We start from the raw sequence: 25,065 nt of genomic DNA, 5'->3' as shown, positions 1-25,065 counted from the left end.
CAGAAGGACACAGTACCACAGAGGGTCCCCACCTGGTTTAGTGCTCTGCTGTCGCCATCTTGAAATTCTCAATAATTTTGAACTTGGGATCCCATATGTCCATTCTGTACTGGGCCCTACAAATTACTGTGGGTTACATTATACCCATTTGGCAACCTTTTATCATGTGTCTATAAGCCCCTCCCATTAGGGTACTGGTTCCTAAGACAGACTCCGTGATTACCAGAGGAAGAACATTCTGAAGGATTCTTCTTATCTTTCAAGGTCCAGCTGAGATGGCATTGATGCCCACGAGGTCTCCTCTGACCTCCCCAATGGATGTTTTCCTACTTTCCTACTTTGTCCATATCTTACATAGCACCCATCACTCTCTACAATTGATCACAAACTCCCTGTTGGAATTAGTCATTTCCACAGTACGCCCTCTGTGCTCTGACTTGCCCCCAGTGGATGGATGCTCACTTAGTAAGTGTTTGCTGACTGACTGGAGAGCAAACAGAGCTATCTACTCAGTACAGAGTACGGGGCACTGCATACAGTGGGTGCTCAATCAATGTGCTGACTCATGCTCTGAGCAGGCCTGGTGGTTACATCCCATGGCCAGGCACTCCCCCAAGGCAAGAATTCCCATGGACAATCACTGTCTCCTTTTCCTACATAGTGAGGCTAGAGCCCATGAGGTCCAGAGCGGGACTTTTCAGATACAGCGTCTCCTGGTGCAGAGGTGGAGGCAAATTATCGCCTACCCACCTTTGCTGTTCCAAAGTGCCCGCGGGTGCGATTATATTAAAAACCCCAGACACTTGCAAAGCACTTCAAAGTCTGCAAGCCACTTTCATAAACATTATCCTCAAACTGTCCTATAAGTCAGGACAAACACTTCAACACCAGTGATGTGGTGGTTGTTTTAACATTTTTTTCTTTTACTACTCATTGTTCATTCTCTTTTATTGTTTGCTAAGGCTCATTGAGGAAAAATTTAAAAATACAGAGAAAGCAAAAAGGGAGAGAATACTAGAGAGGACACCGTTCCCATTTAGTCCATAGCTTCTCAGATTCACCTAAAAATCGGATAATGCTAGCACTGTTTTGTGATCATGTGATGCCCGTTTTTCATAGGTGGCTAACCGAGGTCCCGGGTCCCCTAGTGAGGGAGGGGCAGTGCTGAAGCCTGACTTCAGGGGTTATCAGAGGCCACTATCCTTATCCTGGAATCCGGCTGCTGCTCCAATTCCAAAGGGGCCAGAGAGACTGATTGCCCCTCTATTTGATGGCCGTAGGAAAGGGATCCCAGCAACAAAGTGATTGCTCTATTGGGCTGAGGGGAAAAGACACCACAAGTGTCCCGGTGCCCCACCATTCACCAGGGGTGAGGCTGGGCGGGGCCTAGGCTGCAGAACTGGACTTTGTCTTGCAGTAAACAGCCCCAGGGATGACCGGGCTCTCGGGCAGGGGGCCCAGAGGAAGCAGGTGCCGGGTAGCAGAATCAAGCCCGTATACGACTGACCCCAGAGAGAAACTGGATATCTGTTTGGTAGCCTTGAACAGCCCGTGCCCTTTGGATTTTTAGAAAGGGAGTGAGGGCACAGCAGTGACCCAGCGGCTGCCTCATTGCCCTGGGGCATTGACCTGGGCTCTGAAATGGTCCTTCCAAGATGGGTCCGGGCCAGCGGCTCCGGGCAAGGCTAGCCGGCCTGCCTGTCTTTCCTCCGCCATCCCTCCCTTCCTCCTTCCTTTCTTCTTCCTCCTTGCCCCAGCACACACTACTGCTGTGTCAGGCACCAGAGGAAAAATTTCCTCAGTGATCTGGCCTTCCAAAGCTAAGCAGAAGCTCACAGAACAACACAGTGTTTAAGAGTTAGAGCTCTGGCCTCAGACAGACCTGGGTTTCAAACTTGTGCTCTGCTCTCTCTAGCTGTGTGACTCCATGTGATTTAGTCCCTCTGAGCGCGTGCTTCTCCCATAAGGTTTCTATGAGAAGGGAGAAAATGCTTAGAAAAACTCAGAAGAGTGACTGGAACACGGTGAGTTATGAACAGATGCAGCTCTTAGGAGAGAGGCCATAAATCTGGAAAACTTCTGGAATTTGGGCTGTTTAATCTGTTCAGCACCCACAGTGGATCTAGTTCTAGAGAATGCCTGAGGGCGGGGTGAGAACCGGCCTGGACCCACTGGACGCTTTTGCTAAGGGTTTGACTGAGTTTGGCAGAAGTTCTTTCCTTCCATGTCTATAGACCGGACCAGGAGCTAGGTCATCACAATGAGGGAGGAGGCGGGGATCCTCTCGTTCTCCAAAGGAGGAAGCTGGAGAAACAGGGAGGTGGCACAGCTGGCCCCAGGCCACGGAGAGAAGAAATGTCAGCCAGGCTCCATTCTGCTCCAAGCTCAAAGCCAACCGTTTGCTCAACCTCCACTTCCCCAGCACCTGGCCCCTGGTGTCCGAGCTGTCGCTGAGCGTGCAGGAGCTGGGAATGGTGAGAATGTGTGATGTTGGCTCCTCCCTTCTACATTCAGATCTTGAGGATGGAAGGGAGAGCAGGTGTGAGAAGTCAGGTGGGGTCTGTTGCACCTGCAGGGCCTGAGCGGCAGAGTGGGGCTTCCTGCGGGCTCAGGCTGCAGGTCTCCCAGAAGGCTGGGAGACCTCTTTGGACTGGCTGAAGCCATCAGGGTTCAGTGACGCAGGGCTGGCAGACCCCTGATGGTGGATCCCACCCTGGCTGGGGTCCCTAGGGCTCTGCTCTGGGGACTCCTGTCTTTATGCTGATCCCATCTGCCTCTGGGGCTGTAGGGAGTGTAACAGCATCGTTCCTTGAGAGCAGCTGTTCTCATCTATGCCAGGACCCAGGCACTGCAACCACAGGGACAGCAGACGCGCGCGCGCGCACACGCGCACACACATACGAGTGTACGCTAAAGTTGTAGGGAGGACAGAGAGGGGTCAGGAATCGACATGCCCGTATAAGGGGCTCCAAAGAAGAGAGAGACCCGTGGAGCACAATTCACCATGCTTCTGCCTCTCAAGCCCCATTGAATGAAGACAGGGGTGACAAGAGCATCATTTGTTCATTCGGCACGCGGAGCTAGGTGCCAGGCTCGGGATACAGCTGGGAACGAGACAGATTGAGTCCTCGTTCCCATGACGTTGATCTGCTGGCGTGGGATTGAAAAGGTCTTTTTATCTCCTGGCTTCCCTGCCACCGCCCCCCCACCCCACACCGCCTTTATACACTTTACTCTCTGCTAAGCCCTGTCATTTTAGGGATTAGGAGAACAGGGATACAGGGAAGACAGGGATCTCTGCTGTGTCCTAGATGCCTGGCACGTGATAGGGGCTGAAAACATGTTTGTTGAACTGAACTGAGTAGGAATCTTGGCAGGCTCTCCCGGCAGGCCTGGGTGGGGTGGGAAAGGCACCACCTTCCCTTTTCCCACCTCGATGTCAGATAGGATCTGCTTCATGAGGTCCTCACCTGGACTGTTGCCAGATTGTGGGCACAGCTTTTACTGCTTCTGACTCTAATCACCTGAAAGCCAAGGAAATCATCCTCACCGTTGGGAAGCTCATCATCTAGTGGGGACAGGGGTGCCTGGGTGGCTCTGTCGATTCAGCGTCCGCCTTCGGCTCAGGTCATGATCCCGGGGTCCTGGGATCAAGCCCCAAGTCAGGCTCCCTGCTCAGTGGGAAGGCTGCTTCTCCCTTCTACCTCTGCCCCTCTCCCTGTTTGTGCTCTCTCTCTCTCAAATAAATAAAACCTTTTTAAAAAATGTATAATCTAGTGGGGACCTTAAAAACGCACACACAGGGGCGCCTGGGTGGCTCAGTTGGTTAGGCATCTGCCTTCGGCTCAGACGTGGTCTCAGGGTCGTGGGATCGAGTCCCGCATCCAGCTCCCTGCTTGTCAGGGAGTCTGCTTCTCCCTCTGCCCCTCCACCTGCTTGTGTGCTCTCTCTCTGTTTCTCTCTCAAATAAATAAAAATAAAATCTTTAAAAAAAAAATGAATTCAGTGACAGAATCAGTACCGGAAGGTCCAGAACTGAGCTTAGAAGACAGCAAAGACATTTGGCAGCACGGTGTAGACCAGTGGCCATCCGGCCTGAGCTCGAGGGGGACATCCCTTGAAAATACAGATTGCTGGGTTCTGCCCCTGAGTTTCTGATTCAGTCGGTCTGGACTGGACCCCAAGAATTTGCATTTGTCACAAGTTCCCAGGCACTGCTGCTGCTGCTTCCCCAGGGACCACCCTGAAAGAACCATCCGTACAGAAGAGAGAATATCGCTTTAGGATTTTGACCATAGGACCATCCCATACGTAGTATCTGGTGACTCTGGGCAGGTGACCTCGTGGAGCCTCAGTGACTTCACCTGTAAAACGGGACTGTTCCCACCCACATCGTGGGGGTCGTGTCTGGCCCACAGCATTATCGTTATTATTGTTCACATTTCAGCTCGATTTGTTGGCCCTTGAAAGATGAAGAGGCTTACAGGGAGTGGAGAGGGGCGGGGTAAGCCTGGGGAATGCTGCGGAGAACCCCAAAGTCAAAGTAGGGCCTAGAGCAAATGTCTGGAAGCCCTGGAGCAAGGTGCTAATTCAGGAAGTACTCTCGTCGAGGGTATTGGGAGAGAGCAGAAAAATTCTTTGGAAATTTCTATGTGGCAAAGCCATGATTAACTTTGGACCCTAAGATGACAGTGTTTCCTGAAAGCTACTGACAAGATGACCTCTTACTAAGAAAGAGCGAACAGGTCCCATGGGGTTCCTATCACAACCTCTGTGCCTTCCTGTCCCTCCCCGCACACTCTCTTCCTTTTATATATAGCCCCCTTTTGTTAGAAAGCAACCCTGTCACCTCCTGAACTCATAGAGGGATCAAAAAGCACTCGGGCTCCCGGCCCCTGGCAGGTGGAGCTAGCCTGCGGCTCCATGAGCTATTTCCTGGAGGGGGGCCCCTGGTGGTCAACAGTGGTACTGCAGAGCCAGGGGTGACATGGGGGAGCTCTGCCCACGTGGCCAATGTTTGGGCTCTAAAGCTGGGGTTTGCAGCCTGGGCCAAGGGCTTGAGCTTCTCAGCAAGCCAGCGCCCAAGGCTTGGAGGAGATTTCTGGGTCAGTTGGGTATTATTATTATAACCGGAAGAGCACGCAAAAGACACCCCACCCGAGGTGGTTTAAGAGACTGTTGATTTTTAAGAGTGAGAGCCATTGCTCTTGGCACAGGACGCTCGTGGTCAGAGCGCTTGCCCCAGACCGAGGCCTCAGGGGTCTGGACTTTCGCAGTTTTGGCCTGAATATCAGTGGCAGCTTCCAATCTGAGTCATTCACTCCCTGAGGCCAGATACCAGCCTGGGGGAAAGGGCTATCTCTGGATTGGGGGCTTTTCTTTTAAAGGCAGATTCACTGTCCAAACACTTACTCCTCTGCCCTCCCTGCCCAGAAGTCACTGTGCATGAAATCCCACCCTCAAAAAGCCTTTCTTTTTACCTTTTAGGAAAAAAGGAACCAAACTCTTTCAAATAAAAAATTCAATGTTATCATCCTTTATTGTGCATTGAATGCAGGCAAGTCAACGGAGCTAGGCCCTGGGGAGACCCAGGTATACCTAAGATGAAATCCCTATAGTAAAGTAGGTGGCCAGAGGAGCCATCTAGAAAGGTCTAAACAAACCCTAGGCCAGTACAGAGCAGGCCAGCCTTTGTCCAGGGTCTGGGTAGAGCGTGCCCAGGGACAGGTTCTAGAAGGGAGGGGAGGCTTGGGTGGAGAGGGCATGGGAAAGAAAGGCCTTACGTCCCACAGCTGAGCAGGAGCAGGCCGGGAAGGGTGGGGTGTGTTCAGGGAACAGTGAGTAATCTGGTGTGGCCCAGGGCTGCTGAACATCATTGTGCCTGGCACCAGCAGGCCGGCCAAGTGAGCGGTCATAAGTAAGGGTTAGCTCTCTGACCCCTCCTGGGGGTGGGAGGAGGAGCAGGCCACCAGGCTAGAGAGAGGGGTAGATGGAGGCCAGCGGCCAGGGCCTGCCCCACTGAGTCCCAGCAGAGACCCCAGAGACCCAGTGGAGGTGGGCTTGTCTGAGAATTCCCCTCCCAGACGGATGGGCCTGGGGCAGCTGGAAGGTGAGGCTCCACTGGGTGAGGACAGAGGTTGCCAAGTGGGCAGAGAGAGGCATTTCAAAGACCTTAGGGGTGGCTGGGAAGAAGAATGATGCCTTCCTTCGAAATTTGGGCTGGAACAGGCCCTGAGTCACAACATATTATTGAAAATGCCTCTAGGCCCACAGGTGCAAATGTAATCCTGAGTGGGAGAGATTTCTCTCCCATCTCCTATTTGACTACCAGTTTCAAAGCCCACTCACCCACTTTATCTCACTGATGTTAAAATTGTTAAAAAGACAGCAGCTTTGTGCTAAACAGGGAAGACATTACTCCCATTCCACAGAGGGAGAAGCTTCCCCTTTGTTTTAACCATTGGCCTTGTTAGGGCGAGCATTCATTTTTGTCTTATATTTATTATTATTTGTTCAATAGTTCAAATATGCAAGATTCAAAAGGTATGGGTGCAAATCTCTCTCTCTGAACCCTACCTCCCCCCCCCCCGCCCCCACGCCTGGGTCACCTCTTGCCAATTTGAACCCAAGCCTTTTGACTTCTGCCACACTGGGCAAAGGCTCAGGGACACTGTAGATTCAAGAAAGCTGAAAGGCAAGTCTCACTTGCTAAGGGTGTTCTACCTCCTCTTAGCAAGTATGCATATGTATCCTTAGGGACAAGTTGTCTTCTTTCCTCTTCATACACGTCTTTTATCTTTCCAACCTAGACTCCTTGGAGGTAGGGAGTATGCCTTCAACTTCTGGGAGCTGGTGGAGTAAGGATTCACAGTATAGGGTCTGGCACATAGAAAACGGGGACACAAACTGTGCTGTGTGACCTTGTGCAAGTTACTTTGGCTCTCTGAGCCTCCAGTTTTCAACTACACCAATCATGCCTCACCAGCTTCCCAGGGTTCTCGAGAGGACTCAGTAAGATGACTCATGTCCCGCGTTCAACCTTCTGCCAGGCACGAGGTAAGCCCTCTGTCAGTGGGAACAACTAGGGTCCCCCAGGGAAATGAGTTTGTGCACAGTTAAGACGGACCCGAGGCACCCTCTCAAACTTAATTCTGACAGAGGATCAGGGATCTTGCGCACCTAATTTGAAGCAAACTGGCGTAGTCGGCCACCCCAAGCCAAATGTTTACACAGATCATTCTTCCTGGGCCGGCATCTGCTCTTTCCCAAACCAGCCTTCTGGCTCATTCCCATCTGCTTTTCAGGAGAGGCCTGGCCTTTCTGGACAGTCAGTCCTTTTGAGACCAACAGAAGGGCCAACGGGCAAGGGCTCCTCTGGGCCTCTTTTGTCTGTGGCGTTGATACGAGCGGATACACAAGGAGATGAGACACGCATACGGCTTTTCTCAGGGCTGACACTAATGACTCACTGGCTGGTCACCAGTGCCCTTGAGCTGCCTGGGGCAAAGTGACTCATTGGCTGCCTCTGGGCCTTGCTTCACAGCTGCCTGACCTCTGCCTCTCTCTCGGGGGGAACGTCCTCAACCCCTGAGACTCTCAGACTGGGGGCTTCCCCACTCCTACATCACTCTGGGTTCAGAGGGACCCAAGAAATTGCGTATTCTAACCCTCCTCATCCCACAGATGGAAAAAAGCCACCCCAGGGTGGCGACTGGCTTGCTCATACCTCCAGCTTGTAGTAGCACCAGGATTTGAACCCTAGGCCAGGGTGCCCTCTGTGATACTCTCCTGGCTGCCACAAGGCCCTACCTCCCAGCCCGCTCTTTCCCTGCAGGGCACTCCCTGCCTGCCTCAGGCTCCAGGTCCCAAACACTCCATGGCTTTGTGGTGGGACAGTTACTTACCCCTTTGAAATCTTGCTTCTGTGAAAGGACAGAATGATCTCTTGGAGCCTGTGGTCCCCACTGACCATAATGTCAATGAACAATGTAAAAGTTTGTTTACTTTTCTGTTAAAACAGGCCTTCCTTTCCTATCCAACTCAAGTTTTGTAAAGAAACAAAAAGATAGGTCAACAAGGATGAAGGGACCCATAATTGTCTGGCAGAACAATGGAGCAGTCGGTGACTTCCAGGGCTGGAATCCACACCAGCCTCAGGAGCTGGACCTGGCAAGACAAGCAGGATAGTCTGAGTGGAAACAAGAGAGGAGGACAAGGAAGAGAGAGGAAGTGATTGTGCTGGGGCAGGCCCAGGAAGTGGGCAAACTGGGAAAATTATGGAGTGGATCTGGGCTGTCCCCAAGCCCCCCTGCTCCATCCCACCTGGGTCAGCAGATCCATGTCCTCTTGGTGCCCAGACCCCCCGTGGTGCTCCAGCATGGGACTCTGGATCTAACCCCATCTGTCCCCACACCCACCTCTGTTCCAACTTCCTACCAACCCCCATCCTCCTGGCGGTCAGGTGTCATTGGCCAGCCTGATTTTGATGGGTTGCCTTTCCCACAGGCATCTGCATTTTAAGCATGGACTTTGTAATCTCTGGTTGGGTCTGCTGCTGTCCTCGGGTTGAGTGGGGTGGGCTGGAATAAGACAGAAGATACTGAGAGGGTCACTGAAAGTCACTGAGAATTTTCAGACTGAAGGAAAACATGAGAAGAGCTTGGAGTTCTCTTTTCTTTGGGAAGAAACAAAGATGGAATGAGTTCTGTCTCCCTATAGCCTCCCCAGCTGCAAAGATGGGATTTTCCTCTTCTGTCACAGATGCGGAAACTGAGGCCCAAAGTGCCAAGCCTCGAGGCAGAACTGGGCCCCAAGGCCGGGAGCCCTAACCCCCAGGCCCTCGCCCTGCTCTGAGGAGCCAGAGGAAAGGGGCCAGGAGCTCGGTGGAGGGCATGCCGGGCTCGGGGCAGCCCGGCCTTGCAGGTTGCAGCAGGGGGCCAGGGGCCTCTCGGGAAGGGGGCTAGGGGCCGCTTGGGAAGGGGGCTAGGGCTAGGGCCAGAGGACGGAGGAGGCAAGAGCCAGGGATTCCCAAGTCCCAAGAAATATAAATGACTCACGCTGGGTGGCTCTGCAGGCTGGCCCAGCCCACATTCCCGGGTCTTTGTTCCCAGCCAGCCTGGGCCCGGCCTTAAAGAGCCAGCTCCTCGGGCAGCGGACAGGCCGCCCTGCACCACCCCCACCCTCCTCTTTAACCCTGACCCTTCGCGGGGTTGCTCCTGGACTCCGGGCTGTGGGAAAAAAGGGTGGCGTCCCGCAGGACTCGGGGGTTCATCCAGTTGAATCCTCAAACTGTAAGGGAGGGCCGCCAGGTCATTTCATCCATTCCTCTGCCTCTGCACCTGAACCAGCCAAGAAGGTTTAAGAAAAACCTTGTCCTGCTTTTTAACGATGTTAACTTAAGGGGACCCTTTTCAAAGCAACTTTTCCAGAGTCTCAAAGCAACTCCCCTCTCACACCATCCCTCAGGCTGCAACTTGGGCTAGAGGTCCCTCTGGGGGGCGGGGGTGGGGAGTGGGGGGAGGGACACTCTGTGCTCCCCCCACCCCACCCCACCCCACCCCATCCCACCCGGGCCCTGTCAGTATTGGTCTTTCCTTGAGCTCTCATTTGACACACGTGTTTGGTGGCTTTGGGGTTCGCCCATCCAGACTTGTGAACCCGGCTCCCCGTTCTGGGCCTCCGAGGGCTCCGCGCTCCGGGCTCCGGGCTCCGGGCGGGTCGCGCTGCCTGCGGATTCCTCAGGGGAGAAACACCGTCCCGGCGCGGGCGCGGCCGGGGTGCCTCCAGGAACTTCTTTGGACCTCGTACGCCACCATGTGGACACTCTGGGGATCGGGAGCCGTCTGGGGCTTCCAGGGGGCTCCCTGCAGACGTGCCCACCGCCACCCGACCAGACACTGGAAAAGCATCCTTAGGTAGAAAGTAGCCCGGAATTAGCACACATCAAAATAAAAGCAGGCCCTAGGTTAGAGGGGGAAAGATAGGCCTGCACCCTCCTCTGCTCGCTGTGACTCATGCATCCTCTGTGAAATGGCTTTCTTAGAGCCATTTAACCACAGAAGCCTCGCAGCTCTGTGAAAACTTAGAGATAGCAGTATTTTTTGTAAAAGCTTGGGGAGATCTTTGCGTCCTCAAGTAAACCACACCTTCTATCCCCCAACCCCTCACTCTCTTTTTGGACAAAGCTCAGAACACAACACTAGAGCGTGTTGGGTTTAAGCTTTTGTCCACTGTGTTCATAGGCAATTTAAAAAGAAGGAGGTCTCCTTTGAGGCTTTCACAGTAATTTCGAAGTTTCTCAGATCTCGAACTGAGAGCCGTTTGCGGAGGGAGCAGAAAGTGCAAAGCTTGTGGCTACCGGGCACCCTGGAGGGTAGGATAAGGAGAGGAGGAGTAGACATGGCCCACAGGAAAATCCATGGGCTGGGAAGGCCCACTCGCAGTCGTTCCCCAGTCAGAAGCACTTTGAACAGTGGAGAGGCCTGGGGACCGCTCCACAGACTCTGTCACTTAATAAGTGTCTTTTGTACCCTGAACAGACCTGTAGCAAATGGGCCAGAGCCACAGGCTGTAGCTTTAAGGCCTGGTCTTGGCATCCCTGGTCCTAACCAACCAGGCCAGCTGGCTCCAGACAAGTCCAGCATCCAGAAGGAGCTTCCAGAACCCTCTGAGACCTGCCCCATCCACCCAACTACCCATCCATCCACCCCGCCACACACACCCACACACTCAATAGATCACCTCTGTGGTCATCTGTGGGGTCAGTTTCCCTACCTCCAGTCTGTGACATCTTCCTAACCCCTCCTCTCCTCTCCTCTCTCATTTGCTCTGGTTCAGTTCCTTGTCACTGGGACCCCAAATCAGACCATAATCTTTCAGTGGGTCTCCCTGCTTCCGGGCCCTCCCAGGCCAATTCACCCCGGGTACCACTCCTAAATTAACCTTCCTAAAACATACCCAAGTTCTCTCGAGAGACCACAGATTGCCTGCAGCAACCCGTCTGAATTTCTGGGCCCAACTCTGAGGCCCCATCCATATGTTCTGTCTCGTTACTCCATCTTTCAGAGTGGGTGACATCTTGGGAACATGAACTTTGTTTTATTTTTCAAAGTCAAATCAAGGGTAAATTATGTGTCAATAAATCCTAGCAAAAAGTTAAAAAAAAAATTAAATGAGGCTCTTTTCACTAGTACTGCATGTCCATACACGCAGCCAGACATGCATTCTGACGAGCACAGCTGTGGCCTCAGTGCCCTTGGCCACAGAGTTGAGTGGGACCCAAGTACAGCTCATGACCCATGTGCTAAGCCATGCACCCTCTCTTGGGGCCACAGCGTTTTGTGAGCAGAGGTGCCTTTCCCATTCCATGCGAGCCTCAGAGCTCCTCCTATTGTTCTCGAGATGCCTTCCTCTCAGAGGGAAAGAGAGGGGCCCAAGTGCCCAGCTCGGACAGAATAGACAATGAAATGAGGGTGCGACGTCTCAGAAGCAGCTGAGAACTCCCCACCGCCCCTCGCCCTTCCTCAGATAGAAGTGGGGAGACCCTTGGGAACCATAAATGACAACGTACCATCATTTCAACGTTCAAAGGTCCTTAAGGGCTTTCTAGTCCAACTCCTCACTCTTTCAGGCCGTAGAACTGAGCAGGGTGTTACTTGTCCTCAGTTTCCCACCCGGTTAAGAGAAAGCTTGAGAAGCTCTCTCCTCCTTCCAGTCTGTCAGCGGCTTCCCCGCGGGAGAGTCCCGGGTCAGCCTGCGCTTTCTCTGTTACAGCCTGGGAACCTCAACCCCCGGAGGAGCCAGCCCATCAACCTGAACCACTATGCCACCAAGAAGAGCGTGGCAGAGAGCATGCTGGACGTGGCCCTCTTCATGTCCAACGCCACACGGCTGAAAGCGGTGCTGGAGCAGGGACCGGCCTCCCACTACTACACTGCCCTTGTCACCCTCATCAGCATCTCTCTGCTCCTGCAGGTGGTCATCGGAATCCTCCTCGTGGTCATTGGTGAGGATCCCAGGCCTGGAGGGGGCCTTGGGGCCCCCTGATGGGAAGAAAATCCCCGACTGCCTCCCTGAGCGCCCCCCTACTCTGGCATGCCAACATCTCGACCATTGGCTAAGCTGGTGGTAGCTACAAACGCCCAGCTAACAACTCCTACACAGTGAGAGCAGGTCCTTGTCCTGCCTCCTGGTCTCCCACATAGTGGTCCCTCCAGGATAGCTGCCAAATGACTCTCTTCACTTACTTGTGGCAGAGGTCCTTATGGCCCTTAGTGTGAGAGTGCGTCCCACTTGTAAGACCCGGTGGAAGTTTCCAAATCCCAGTGAGGGGGAAGGAGGCACAGCCTGATGCCTACTACCTCCCTTGCTTTCTGCCACATGGATCTCCACAGTGCCAGACTTTCTCTGGCCTCTAGTGGATGCTGCGGGGGAGGTTTCGGGCTATGAACCCACACTGACCCTTAGCTCCCCACTTGGTCCGCAGCACGGCTGAACCTCAATGAGGTAGGAAAGCAGGGCCAGCTTAACCAGCTCAACAACACAGCCACCAGCCTGGTCGCCATCACGATCGTCATCAATGTCTTCATTACAGCCTTCGGGGTACACAAGACAGGCTCCCTGACTGCCAGGACCTCAAGGAATCCTCTCTGAACATAGCCCTGGGACCCAGGTGAGGGAGGAGGGGAGGCCCCCCCGGGTCCAAGGGCTCCAAGTGACCCTTCTCCTGGCTCTGGGGGTTTGGGGTAAGAGTGAGATCCTTGCAAGCAACAGGGAAAAGATAGATCTGAGGCAAGGAAGGGGTCTGAGAGAAGCACTTGGATTGGGGCCCAGAAAGGCCCCTCCTGCTGCTAACAGGGGACTCTTCCTCAGCGGTCAAGCTGGGGTTTTTCTAGAGCCTGGGATGGGTGGGAGGCAGTGTGGTTAGTGCTTGGCTCTGCCCCTCTGGCAAGAGGAAAGATGCCACATAGGATCCATCTCTGGCACTGCCCAGCAGCCCCTGTTGCTCAAACTGGGGTCCATGGACCAGCAGCAACACCAGCTGGAAGGTTGCAGGACACATGGGATCTCCAGCCCCACTTCAGATCTCCTGAATGGGCGCCTGTGTTTGGAAAAGTTTGCTAGGGGAATTGTGTGCACAGTAAAGTCCGAGGACCGCTGGTCCGGCCTGCCCTCCTCACCGTCTCATCTCTGCTGCCCCCTACAGGTCCTAGGTCTGGAACAGCTTCCGCCTCTCCTACCCGCTCTACTAGGCTGAGGGGCCCTTTCCACAGCCCCTGGGAGAGCTTGAGAAGGGCGATGGAGATGCCCTTGCTCCCCACCCAGAGCATCTGAATGAAGATGTGCTATTTCACTGGTCTGAGTGAATTCCATCTTGGGCTGGAGTCCTGAGCTCAGAATGGGGTACTGCCGACCTTTCTTTCTGGTAGTATCTCCTGCACCTGAGGCGTGTCTACCTAAGGCCAAGCCCGCCCGGCTTCAGGACCTCTTACTCCACCTCATTCCTTTCCTCCATGCTATCCATTCCCTCTGCTCCAGGCCCAGTTCTCCCCTTTTGTAAAACGGAATGATCTCTATCTATAAAGTTTTCTGCAAATGCACTCTGAGTCAATCTTTATGCCTCCGGGTTGGTCTCTGGATGCCCTCTCCTGCTGTGTTCTGGAAAGGGCTTGACTCCCTCTCCTCTGGGTCCTGCTCTGAGTCAGCTTTTCTGGCCCCACATAGCTTGGGCTAGTTACCATCTGCTACATCAATGGCAGATTACTTAGTTCTGGATTGATCCATGTTTATGCACAATCCTTTTTGAAAACCTGTTATAGCTTTCAAATTAGCACCTTCCCTTAGGCATGTGCTTAAGGCATACAAACTCATTTTGATCTTTGCCTTAGCCAAAGAGATCGAGGAAGGTAAATTTGTACCTGTAAAGACCCAACCAGGCATCCCTACCTCACACAGGAATGATTTTTAGAATGTCTGCTACTTTACCACCGCTCGCCGAGCCACCCTGGCCTGCATCTAGCCTTCGTCCCCCAGGGCGTCCATCCAGGGGGACGTCCCCCAGGGTAGCCCTTCTCTACTGTAACCACCGATCTCCCACTAACCCGCTGAGCAGAAAACGCCCAGTCCGCTCTCAGACGGTGAACTCAGGCAGCTCCCCACAGGGCAAGACCAAACTGATGGTGAACAGTGGAGGGTGGTGTGGGAGCATCCTGACTGAAGGACGGAGATGTGCACCCTAGCCCCTCAGCCCAGTCCTCTCCCATCTTGATGGGCGATGAGAAGAACACACGAGCCACTTCGTTTTCTAAGAAGATGCTGTATTTAATCACTTCCCTCCCTCCCCCCAACCCGACACATTTCCCTACAGAGTAGGGGCCCTCCCCCTTAAGGCAGATGGTGTGGAGGTAACAAACATTGAAGGAAAGGCACTGGCCAGAGTCAGAGGGGGTCATGAGCAGGGCAGGGGAGGGGAGGGCAAGGCAGGCGGGGCTGGCTCCTGCCTTTAAAAGCATGGAGGCAGCTGGGCTGTCTCGGTTGGGTCAGGCCTACCAGTGCCACGCCCAAGGGTGGCCCCAGAAAGCAAGCTGCCCGCCCAGCCAGCTAACTGGAGCTCTACCTATTCCATATAGCCCTTTCCCAAAGGCAGTAGGCCTGAGCGAGGGCCGTGTGAAAAGCCAGGGCTCAAGGGGCAGGAATGGCATCCAGAAGCCACAGCCCATTAATTGGAAAGTTTTGTTCTTCCTGATTTTTTAGAGGGAGATGAAACTCTCTTCAACTTGCAGAAGGTTCTCAAGGCTTGATTCTCCTAAATGCCAAGCGTGTGCTCTTGGTGAATGCAGGGCCCACCAGGTAGACGCTGGAGCCCTGAAAGCTCTGACTAGGACTCTACCACAGCATGGAGCCTGGGCTCAGCGCCCTAGCCTCCCCACGAGAGCTTCCTCACAGCAGCGAGCCCCAGGCTCCCCTCCTTCCACGGACGCCGGAGTGCCAGAGCCAGCGTCCAATGCACCACTGGTCAAACCAGCGGCAGCGGCAGAGGCAGCAGCAGCGGCAGAAAAATCCCCAGCCTCGAAGGCACCTGAGGACTTTTAGTGCAAGACTAAGTGTGTGATCGGCGGGTGTGAGAAAGGGCAGCCAGAGACTACAAAGGCCAAGGGCTAGCTTCCTGAAATGGCTCCACTTTTCAGTTCCTCCTGGCCCCACTTCTCTCCAATTGAGGAAGAGATCTCAGGGCGATGCCCTTACCTCCCCAAGCCCATGGCCCTGACGCTCCCCACCCTGGACCCTGTTCCTCCACCTTGTCCACACCCCTTCCTCTTCTTCCGGGCAGGCCGGGGCTGGGGAATCTCCCCAAAGGAGGCCAAGTCTGTTCGGGAGCAGGACTGTGGGGAACTCCGATTTTCCACTTCCCTTTCCCCCCTTCCTGCTGGATGCCCACTCCCTCTTCCCCTCTAAGCCCAGAGCTTTGTTACATCTCCATCCTCTTTCCTCTCTGCTCCATGTTCTCCCCAAAGCTTCAGCCTGCAGGCAAGCCAGGCCAGGCAGGGCCAGGCTGGGGGCTTCTCTTCCCTCCTTCTCCACTGTGCCGGTCTGGCACCGCCTCTACGCCAGACACCCGGGAATGACGAGCCCACGGTCCACCAGCCCTCTGTCTCCCGACCCCGCCGAGGCACCATGATGATGCCAGTCTGTGCTGGGTTGGAGTTAGCACCACCCAGAGGAGAAGGTTAATGCCCTAATTGGCGGCCAGCTGTTCTGTGGCTCCCCGAGAGAGATGTGCGTGTCTCTGGATGGCACAGCTGGGGTAGAGCTGAGAACGGATCCACGCTGCGCCAGCTCCTCTGGTTATAAATCAGCTGCCAGACCAAGGACTTGAGGGACATGTCGCGCTACACAGAAGTGGGTCTGAGGTATGCAAGTTGGGACATGCCCTAAATGCATGACTCCATCCCTCTCTCACAGTCAAGGTAGGGTCTGGACAGGTACGGTTTTGGTTTTCTGTTAGAAAAAATAAAAACCCCAATAGAATATGTCCAAGAGAAGAGTTTCCAGGTCATGGTCATTGCTCCCCAGGAGGAGCCTGGTGGGGGGTGCTGGAATGCACCTCACGGATAGGTCAGCAGCGCTCAAACAGATCTTTCCTTCCTTGACTGCACTGTGCTGCCTTTCCCAGGAGCCAGTCCATCTCTGTCAACTGAGTGAACGGCCCCCCTCCCGATCCTTCTCCCAAGGTCCTCCCTTCAGAGGCCCGGAGGGTAGAGAGAGGGGCCTTGGCAGCTCTCTGCGTGAGGCAACAGCTCTGGGTGGTGATGGTGTTAGCTCTGAGGCCTCTCGGGGCTCAGCCATGGCTTCTGCCCCCCTTCCCCACCCCCAGCGCTGGGGAGCCAGCACAAGTCAAGGAGCAGGAAGCAGTCAGTCCAGCGGGTCGCCCCTCGGGATCACAGCATCTTCATCTGACGGCGGTTCCACATGCCCCGCTTGGAATGGAAGTGATGGAAGAAATTCCTGAGGGAGAGACGTTCCACTTCCAGGCCCGCTTGGAGGATCCTGAATGGGGGAGGGACGGGGTGAGCAACAGAAGCACGAGAGGCAAGTGGGGAGAGGCCCAGGCCCCTGAGGACCCCACCTCCCGTGCGTCACCCCCGGTCCCTGTCTTCCTCTGTTTCCTCCCCACAGGGCATGGGAGGAGGCTGCAGTTGGGAGCCAGCCAGCCTGGGTCTGAATCCCAGCCCCATACCTTGTAAAGCATGTCACCTTTCAGAGTCTCAGTCTGCCAGTCTTTTCCTCCTTTAGAGAGAGAGTGGTACACAGCCAACCCTGGTCCTTTCTTCCTTTGATGTCTCCCTCCCTTTCTCTCCTCCGCCTCTTCCCTTCAATCCAAAATCTCAAGGTATCATCCTCTTTCCCTCCCCTTCTCTTGGCAACAAATTTCTTTCCTTCTTCTGTAACTTTTATTTATTAAGAAACCTCTACCCCCCAATGTGGGGCTCGAACTCACGACCCCGAGATCAAGAGCTGCGTCCTCTCTCCACTGAGCCAGCCAGGCACCCCTCATGGCAGCAAATTTTTTTTAAAAAGCAAATTTCTTCAAAGAGGACTCTCCTACTAACACAGCTTCTGCTCCCTCACCACCCTACAGTGGGGTCCTGGCCCACCGTGCCTGCCTCAACCCTGCCGCTGCTTCCCAAGTCTGTGGCCTGTCCCGTGTTCTCCTTTCTTCTTCCCTGTGACTATTTCTTGCTCCCTGAAACTCCCTTCTCCCAGGCTTCCAGGGCCCCAGGACCTCCTGGATTATCTTACTGCCCTTTAATGGCCTTAATGTCTCTTATGCTGGCCCCAAGTCTTTCCTGACCCTTCACCTGTCTCTCCTGTCCATTCCCCAGCCTCAGCTTCCCCGCCGGACAGTGGTGCAGAGGAGGAAGGCTCCGATCCGGAGAACACCCGGGCTGAGAGCATCAGCATTTACATGCACACAGCTCGTGAGCTTCTACTTTACCCTGACAGCTCACCATGCACTCTAATCTCCACTCCAACCTTGTGACACAGGTGGAGGCAGTATCATCCCCCTTCTAACAGACACAGAAACTGAGTCTTGGCTACGTGAGTAATAGGACCCCTGGCGAGGGGCAGGGCTTCCTCTGAGCCCAGACATTAGGAATCTGCTGCCCCATGGCCGCAGCCTCAGCTGATCTAGCCCTGTTCTCTCCCTGGAGTCCCTTTCAGATACCCTCCTCCCCCAGTCACCGGTCCAGCAGCTCCCAGTCTTCCCCGCCCCAGCGGTCTCGGAATTCCTTGGTGTTCATGCCGCCAATTCTGTCCAGGTCTGACTTGTAGATGCCGAGCAGTCCAAACCCATTCACCTCCCAGTAACCTGTGGCCAGATAAGAAGCCCCCCGTGAGATGAGCCAGGGGCCAGGAGGAAGCAAGGAAGGCTGCTGGGCTGCATTTCCAGAGCCTTCTCTGAAAGACAGGGGATGTAGGTGCCTGACGCTGAAAACTGTCTCATGCGAACAAGTCCCTGCCCGCCCTCAGATTCAGGGTCCAACAGAAGCTGCGGTCCTACAGCCCTAAAACAGGGGGTTGACTACAGGCCCTAAAACAGGATCTCTCCACGGCAGCCACTGAAGACACATCTGAACATGCTTTCCTTGTCTGTTTTCCTCCCAGAAGCAGGCAGCCTGTCTTCCCATGTCTCTATCTGCAGAGGGCACAGAACCTGGCACAGAGTAGGTATCTGATGACTGAAAGAAGGGAAGATGGGGAGGAAATGTTCATCACTGCTGCTGCTGCGGATGAGCACAGCCCTCAGGTACCTCTCCGGCGGGCTGTCCAGTGGGCAGGAGGAGCAGGAGGGAGACCGCCATGGTAGACATGGATATTTCTAGCTCTGGGATAAAGAACCAAGGCCAGCAAGGGCTCGCCTACCACCCTAGCCCAAGGCAGGGCTCACCCTCAGGCCACTGGGGGGTGGCCCCGCAATGCAGCCTCATCACCATGGGGGCGAAGGCCATCTTGCCCTCCACACAGTGCTTCCGGATGGTATCGATGACTCCAGCTGGGAAGTGGATGTGGAGGTCACAGAGGAAGATGATGCTGTGCGGGTCCTGAGGACAGATGGGGGAGGCTCAGCAGACCCCACAGACCGGGGCTGGGGGTCAGGCCACTCCCAAGGACAATCCTCAGGCTCCTTCCCAATCAAATGCTGGACAAACTTCCACCAAACTGTTGGGCAGACTTCCACAGTACTGGGCACCAAGTACACAGTTCTCAGAGTCAGAGAATGAATTCTGACACCTCTCCTTCATCCTTTCTGGACCGCAAGGCCTCCGGACAAATGCTCCACTGTCATTTGCTCAGCCTCACCCAGCACCCGCCCTGCAGCAGAACAGAGAGGACCTCCCGTGTCCTCATTCCTTCCTCCCCGAGGGGCTGACTGCCTCACACATCCCAGATGTCTCCATCTCTTAACCCGTCTGTAACATTGTCTCCCAGGCCCCTCCCAGGATATTACCTTCACCAGGTCTATGCCAGCCTGAAGCCCAGCCGAGCGCTCGAAGTTTCCACTCAGCTTCATATACTGGTAGCTGCAGGGAGAGGAGAGGAAAGAGGGGTGGAGTATGAGGCTCAGCGGCAGTGGTGCCCGGAGGAAGGTGATGCGGCTCCTAGGGTGGGATCATACGCAGGTGAGTCGTCTGGAGAAAGCCAGACACTGGGACTCAGGAAAGCCAGCTGGGACTTCAGGCTCTGCCCAGCACCAAGCAGTCCTGGGACTCTAGGAAGCGGGTGGTTCAGGCTGGGCTCCAGCCGGGGAGCCCCCTCACCTCCGCAGCTTGGACCTCTTTAGGGCCATCTCGACGTCCATGTCCTCACTGCTGTAGTCAGTGATGATGATATTGAAGTGTGGGTCGCCGGTGGCCTGGAACAGCTTTTCCATGTCTCTGATGAACTGCTGCACCCAGCGCGCCTGGTTCTTCACTACCACAGTGGGCAAAAGGGAGAAAGAAGCGGTAGCACCGAGAACGGCAGCCCCATTGCCAACTCCTGCACGAGTCAGGGCCCCAGTGGACCTCCGCACTACAGACCCACCAGCAATGCAGCAGGGAGGTGGGAGCGGAGGCAGAGGGGGAGCTGACCTGTGAACGGGGCCTCTGCACCCTGCCTCCCACAGAGCCTCCAGGCAGGGCCCCATGGGAAGGCCTGGGACAGGGGCTCGTCCTCTGTCCTCAGCTCTCTCGTAGTAACCTGACTGTGCTCTCACACTCAAACCCCGTCATCTGCCCATCCTAGTAACACCCTTGCTCTCCTTTCTGTTCCCCGCTCCCCTTTCCCACTACAGACACCAGCTAAGCCACTCTATGTCTTGTTCCCAGAGCAGCTGCAAGCCCCGGTACAATGACGTGGCCATGACCGAACCCCACCCTGAAATCTGGAGCAACAGGGCGCACCTGGCCTACTAGCCGGCCGGCATCTTTGCCAAGCACAACACTCAGCCGTGTGACCACAGGTCCTCGACTGTCAAATGGCCTCTCCCACAGGTTCTCGTGAGCTCGCACCAGTGAGCAGAGACCTGGGTGCTCACGGTGACTTTTAGGATCCCCTCTCTGCTGGTAATGGCCGGGCTCAGCTTGAGGCTCACCAGGCACAACGAAGTGGACCACGGCTCGGTGATTCCAGGAGAAGCCCTGGGGCCAACACAGTTTGGGCTCCGGGGCCCGGACATTCAACACATGTCTCCGGCGGTTGTTTGAGCCCCAAGCCAGGCCCTGCAGGTTCCGGGCCTCGACCTCTTCCCCACCAGCGGGATCGATGCCCGGCCAGCCTCGTGTAGACACGTACTCGGAGAGCCGCACTGGGCGCCGGCCTCGTTCCAGCAGCTCAAACTCCAGGAGGTAGCGACCCCCGCGTAGCTGGTCCTGGCGCTTCTCCACGTTCACGATGCGCTGCAGCTGGTACTTTCTGTGGCAGAAAGGGTGGGCAGCTTGAGTAACTCCTTCCCCACTGTTGGGGGTAACCTGTGAGGTCAGGTGTCAGGGGACCCTGTTTTTTGTCCGAGTGTTGTCATTAGCTAAGATGCAGGGGCACCTGGCTGGCTCAGTCAGTAGAGCACGTGACTTTTGATTTCGGGGTTGTGAGTTCAAGACCCACATTGGGTACAGAGTTTAGTTTAAAACAAATAATAAATAAGTAAATAAAAAAAGAATAGAAAATAATTAATTAATTAATTAAGATGCTTCCACCAGATGTTTGATTGCCAGTGTTCACTGCCTCCATCTTTAAAAACACACCCATTGGGGCACCTGGGTGGCTCAGTGGGTTAAAGCATCTGCCTTCAGCTCAGGTTGTGATCTCAGGGTCCTGGGATGGAGCCCCTCATTGGGCTCTCTGCTCAGCCAGGAGGCTGCTTCCCCCTCCCTCTCTCTGCCTGCCTCTCTGCCTGCTTGTGATCTCTGTCAAATTAAAAAAAAAAAAAATGCACCCATTGACCTGGGATGATCTCTAAAGTCTGTTATAGCTCTAAGATCCTAAATATATAAGGTGAATGTGTTTCCTTCGGAAACTGACCCTCATTAATGAACTACTCTGCTCACTCACAGTCCATAACATATGATGGGTTATTAGAAAACTACTGACTGGTTAGCTCAGTATCATTAATCACTAGGGAAATGCAAATCAAAACCGCCATGTGATACCATTTCGCACCCATCAGGATGGCTATTTTCAAGAAAGGAAAACAACAAGCACTGACACGAGAAACTGACACAGCTGTTGGGAACGTAGAACCATGCATCTGATTTGGAAAAGAGATCGGCAGTTTCTCAAAAGGTTAAACACAGAGTTACCATATGACTCAGCAATTCTACTCCTAGGTATACCTCCAAGAGAACTAAAAACCTGTTCGTGCAAAAAAATTATACACAACTGTTCAGAGCAGCATTGTGTTCATAACGGCCCCAAAGTGGAAGCAACCCAGATGCCAACCAACAATATGAGGAATATTACGCAGCAGTGCCGAGGAACCAAGCTCTCAATACCCTCTGCAACCTGCGGAAGCCTTGAAAAGTTTTGCTAAGTCAAAGAAGCTAGAGACAAAAGGTCACGTATTCCATTTACCCGAAATTTAACTCCATTTGCATGAAATGATTTTTACAGGTCAATCTATAGCGGAAGAAAGTCAGGTAGTGGTTGCTAGGGACCAAGAGAAGGGAGAAATGGAAGTAATGCTAACACGTGCAGGAGTCCTTTTGAAAAGTGATGAAAACATCTGGAATCAGATAGTGGCGACGGTTGCACAATATTATGAATAGGCCTAAAAACCGCCAAATTGCACACTCTAAAACCGTACACTCCAACATGGGGCATTAAATGTTACGTGAATTGTGTCTCAATTACAAGAACGTTGATTGGTTAAGCGAATGAATGCAAAAACAAGGAAGTCAGGCCCTGCTTTCCACTCTCGCACTCCCTTCTGGCCCACACCTAGGGTCTTACTCTCTTAGACTCAGTTTTGTCTGTTGTATCACTTTGCTACTAGCTCCTTCCCTGAGAAAGGGGACCCCATCTTCCCAGTGCTCAACACATGTCCTAGGCCAGGTACCAAGGGATGTCAGAACCTTGCCCGAGGCTGGACAGGTAGAGCTGACAGGTAGAGCTCATTCTCAGGAACAGGGGGTCCCAGGTGTGTGATCATCTAGGGAGCCTGTAGCCGGGAAATGGGCGGCCACCCCCAGGTTCCTGCCCCCCAGGCTAGCTGGCTGCCGTGCCCCAGCCCCGGTCCCAGAAAAGCCCGTTACCTTACCCCCGGCTCCTCTGGTTGAGCTTCTTCAGGAAGACCCGTGTGACCTCGAGAGCCTCCTGCTCCGGAAGCAGCAGGTTGCCAGACGTGTTACAGTTCAGATCGATCCAGTCAGTCCGCAGGGCTTGGAAGTCGAGGTTCCGAGCACTGAAGGTCTGGTCCCAGTTTACCACTGGGTCAAACACGGGCACGTATTCGAACACCTCACTCATATCCTCTTCCTCTTCCTCTTCTTCCCCCTCTTCTTCTCCCTCCACCTGTCCTTCCTGGCCTGCAGCAACCACGACGTCTTCCTTGCCATGCCAACCCCTCCTAGGGGCTAGGGGCTCCATCCTGTCTCCCCTTCTCTGCTCTGCGATGTATGTCTCAACTTGATTCAGCCACTGGGACTGCCCTAGAGTTTTCCTGGGACTGTGCCCAGTGGGCCTGGGCCCCTTGACAGGAGGCAGTTTCCCTGCCAGATGCCCTGGGGGCCACTTCTGAGAGTAAGATGGATCCTGGCTGGGCTCAGGATCCTTTTGTCGCTCCCTCTTCTCTGGTTGCTGGACTAGGACATCGCTAGTCCTTGCAGGGAAGGGAGCTGTGGAGTTCTGCTTGGAAAAGGGTGCCAGCAGACCCTCCCGGGTCTGAGCCAGGAGTTTCCGGAGGTGGTAGTCAGTGACATCCTGCCCAGGGGGAAAGGTAGGCACTTGTCTTCCCTCTGGCATCCTGGCATCCTGAACGTTGGAGGCAAGGGTCTCTTCTGGCGCTTCTCCATACTGGGATTCTTCTAGAAGGCTTTCCTCAAAGCCTGTTGTTAATAACAACAACCATTGCTCACATCAGAGTTTCTAGCCTTTCCCAAACAAGATCCACAAGACAGCGGTTGAGGCTATGAATGACACGCCGAGTGTCAGATGGGGACTGCATCTGGGCTCTGCCACCGGCTTACTGTGGGACCTTGGGCAAGTTACCCACCTCAACCAATCCCAGTTTCCTCCTCTGCATAAAGGGAATAAACATGCATCTTCCACAGGGCTGTTGTGAAGATGGAGTGATATAAAATACCCAAAGTGCCTAGCAGGTGCCTGGCACATGGGACCCAACAAATGGCCCCCGGCATGCCCTAATCCCTCCAGAAGGCAGGCCACAGGATGGCAGTGTTTATCTACAGGAGAACTTCCCCAGTGACATGCCGGCGAGAGCAATCCCTCCAGCACTCCAAGTAATCTCCTCTGGGGCTCTAATTCTCCTCCAGCTGACTGCAGCACGCTGTTAAAAACAGTATCACGTTCCACATGTATGTGGGATGGAGAAGGAAGGAGTGCCACTCTCTACTCCTTTGGGTGTAGAGGAGGGGCTATGTGGGTCAGATTTTAAGCTCGTCAAGGGCAGGGCTGGCCTGGTCTGAACTTCCTCTAGAAACAGACCATGCTCATCCCTCCCCACCTGACCTGGAAGCCTAGGCTGTCACACCATACCTGGCTGCTCTGGCCCCTGCTTCTCTGGCTGGTCAATCTTGATGTACTCCTGAAAGCTGAACCTGCAGAAGGAAGGGAGAGGCAGACTGGCACCCAGCACCCCGCAGGCTGCCATGTGAGGCTCTGCAGGGAGCGCCAACAGAAGCATGGAGTCCCACACTGCAGGGCAAGAGTGTGTGTGCGTCTGTGAGCGTGTGGCATGCCTGGGAAGGGCCAAGACTCCTCAGGCTAGAAGGGCATTTGTGGCCCCTCTAGTCCAGGGAGCTCTCCCGGCTTCTGGAGAGCCCCTCTGTAAGGCCATCCATCCTCTTGCTCACCTATCCTGGTAGTACGAGCTTTCCTGGTAGAAGCATTTATTATGGGTCTCCATGTGGCTCAGACGGGTATAGTCATTGGGGTAAACGAAGGACAGATGCACCTGGAGGCAGAGAAAGCAGCAGGAATGAGAGGGTGGGATCTCAGTAAGAAATCAGCCACCAGGGTTAAGCCTGAGCCTCACCAGGACCACACAGGGCTCTGAGGGCCCTAACCCTGGTGAGAGGAGAAGGGCTGCTTTGGGCTCCAGAAGAAAACATTTGCTCCACAGACCAGGATTCCCTTTTACTCTTCAGGACTCCTCTCCTGGGCTCTCTGGACCAAACGCAACCCGACTCAAGCTTCCCGGCGCACACGCCCCTCAACTCCCAACCCAGCTCCTTCTGCCCAAGTCGCAGCCAGTACCATTCTCTCCTCCTTCTGCCATCTCACCCTCTCCTGCTGCCTCCAGACTTTTACTGCAACTTCCCACGGCCCTGGAACAACCTCCTTCTGTTACCCACTCCACTGCTTCCTGCCCTCCTTACAGCTTCAGGCAATGCCACCAACCAAATTCCCAGTTAGAGTCCACCCATTCTCTGACCCAGAGGACGAGTCCTGGTCACCTCTTCCAGCCTCGAGCACCCAAATCATTTCTAGATCTGAATGTATAGTATGCCTTCTGCCTCTGCAGTTTCCACCTGGGCTACAGGTTCTCTAGAACTAAGCTTCGCTCCATAGTTCACCTCCCTCGGTGCCTCATCTAGGAGTTTAAGAACTGCTGGCTGATCACCCAGTAGGACAGACACAGGTAGGACGGGGTTGTGTGATTCAAGCAGCCGAGAGCATAGGAAGCCTCAGGCCGACCCACCTCCCATCATCCTCATCACCGTGGCAGAGCTGGAGCTGGAGGCCTTCCTAAGGCCAAGCATTCATTCTTGCAGTTTATAGGGAGGTCCACTGGGCCATGGACAACTTGGAATGCAAGTTCACCCAGTCCATGGACCTGTGAGGCCATCC

The 25,065-nt window shown here is 54.4% G+C and overlaps 2 protein-coding genes across 4 annotated transcripts in view; one reads left to right on the top strand and one right to left on the bottom strand.

Moving 5' to 3' along the window:
- The window catches only part of NINJ2 (ninjurin 2), a 77,508-nt gene extending 63,556 nt beyond the window's left edge, over positions 1–13,952 (top strand). For both annotated transcript variants that reach the window (XM_032874924.1, XM_032874923.1), the window contains exons 2-4: positions 11,773–12,004; positions 12,485–12,670; positions 13,205–13,952. In XM_032874924.1, the coding sequence (XP_032730815.1) occupies positions 11,773–12,004; positions 12,485–12,651 (399 nt within the window). In that variant the 3' untranslated portion in view covers positions 12,652–12,670; positions 13,205–13,952. The remainder of the gene's footprint in view (positions 1–11,772; positions 12,005–12,484; positions 12,671–13,204) is intronic.
- A 2,425-nt stretch (positions 13,953–16,377) lies between these two features.
- Positions 16,378–25,065, bottom strand: part of B4GALNT3 (beta-1,4-N-acetyl-galactosaminyltransferase 3) — a 90,384-nt gene continuing 81,696 nt past the window's right edge. The window contains exons 12-20 of one of the 2 annotated variants that reach the window (XM_032874920.1): positions 24,069–24,169; positions 23,752–23,813; positions 22,295–23,081; positions 20,135–20,454; positions 19,320–19,473; positions 19,010–19,082; positions 18,449–18,602; positions 17,743–17,869; positions 16,378–16,545 (exon numbers count right to left, since the gene is read on the bottom strand). In XM_032874920.1, the coding sequence (XP_032730811.1) occupies positions 16,437–16,545; positions 17,743–17,869; positions 18,449–18,602; positions 19,010–19,082; positions 19,320–19,473; positions 20,135–20,454; positions 22,295–23,081; positions 23,752–23,813; positions 24,069–24,169 (1,887 nt within the window). In that variant the 3' untranslated portion in view covers positions 16,378–16,436. The remainder of the gene's footprint in view (positions 16,546–17,742; positions 17,870–18,448; positions 18,603–19,009; positions 19,083–19,319; positions 19,474–20,134; positions 20,455–22,294; positions 23,082–23,751; positions 23,814–24,068; positions 24,170–25,065) is intronic. The other variant, XM_032874922.1, reaches the window with a different exon arrangement.

This window comes from Lontra canadensis, unplaced genomic scaffold, assembly GCF_010015895.1.
Source record: "Lontra canadensis isolate GAN:19392208 unplaced genomic scaffold, GSC_riverotter_1.0 scaffold53, whole genome shotgun sequence".
NCBI lineage: Eukaryota > Metazoa > Chordata > Mammalia > Carnivora > Mustelidae > Lontra > Lontra canadensis.
The sequence above is the reverse complement of the archived record's forward strand: the minus strand, read 5'-3'. Positions and strand labels throughout refer to the sequence as shown.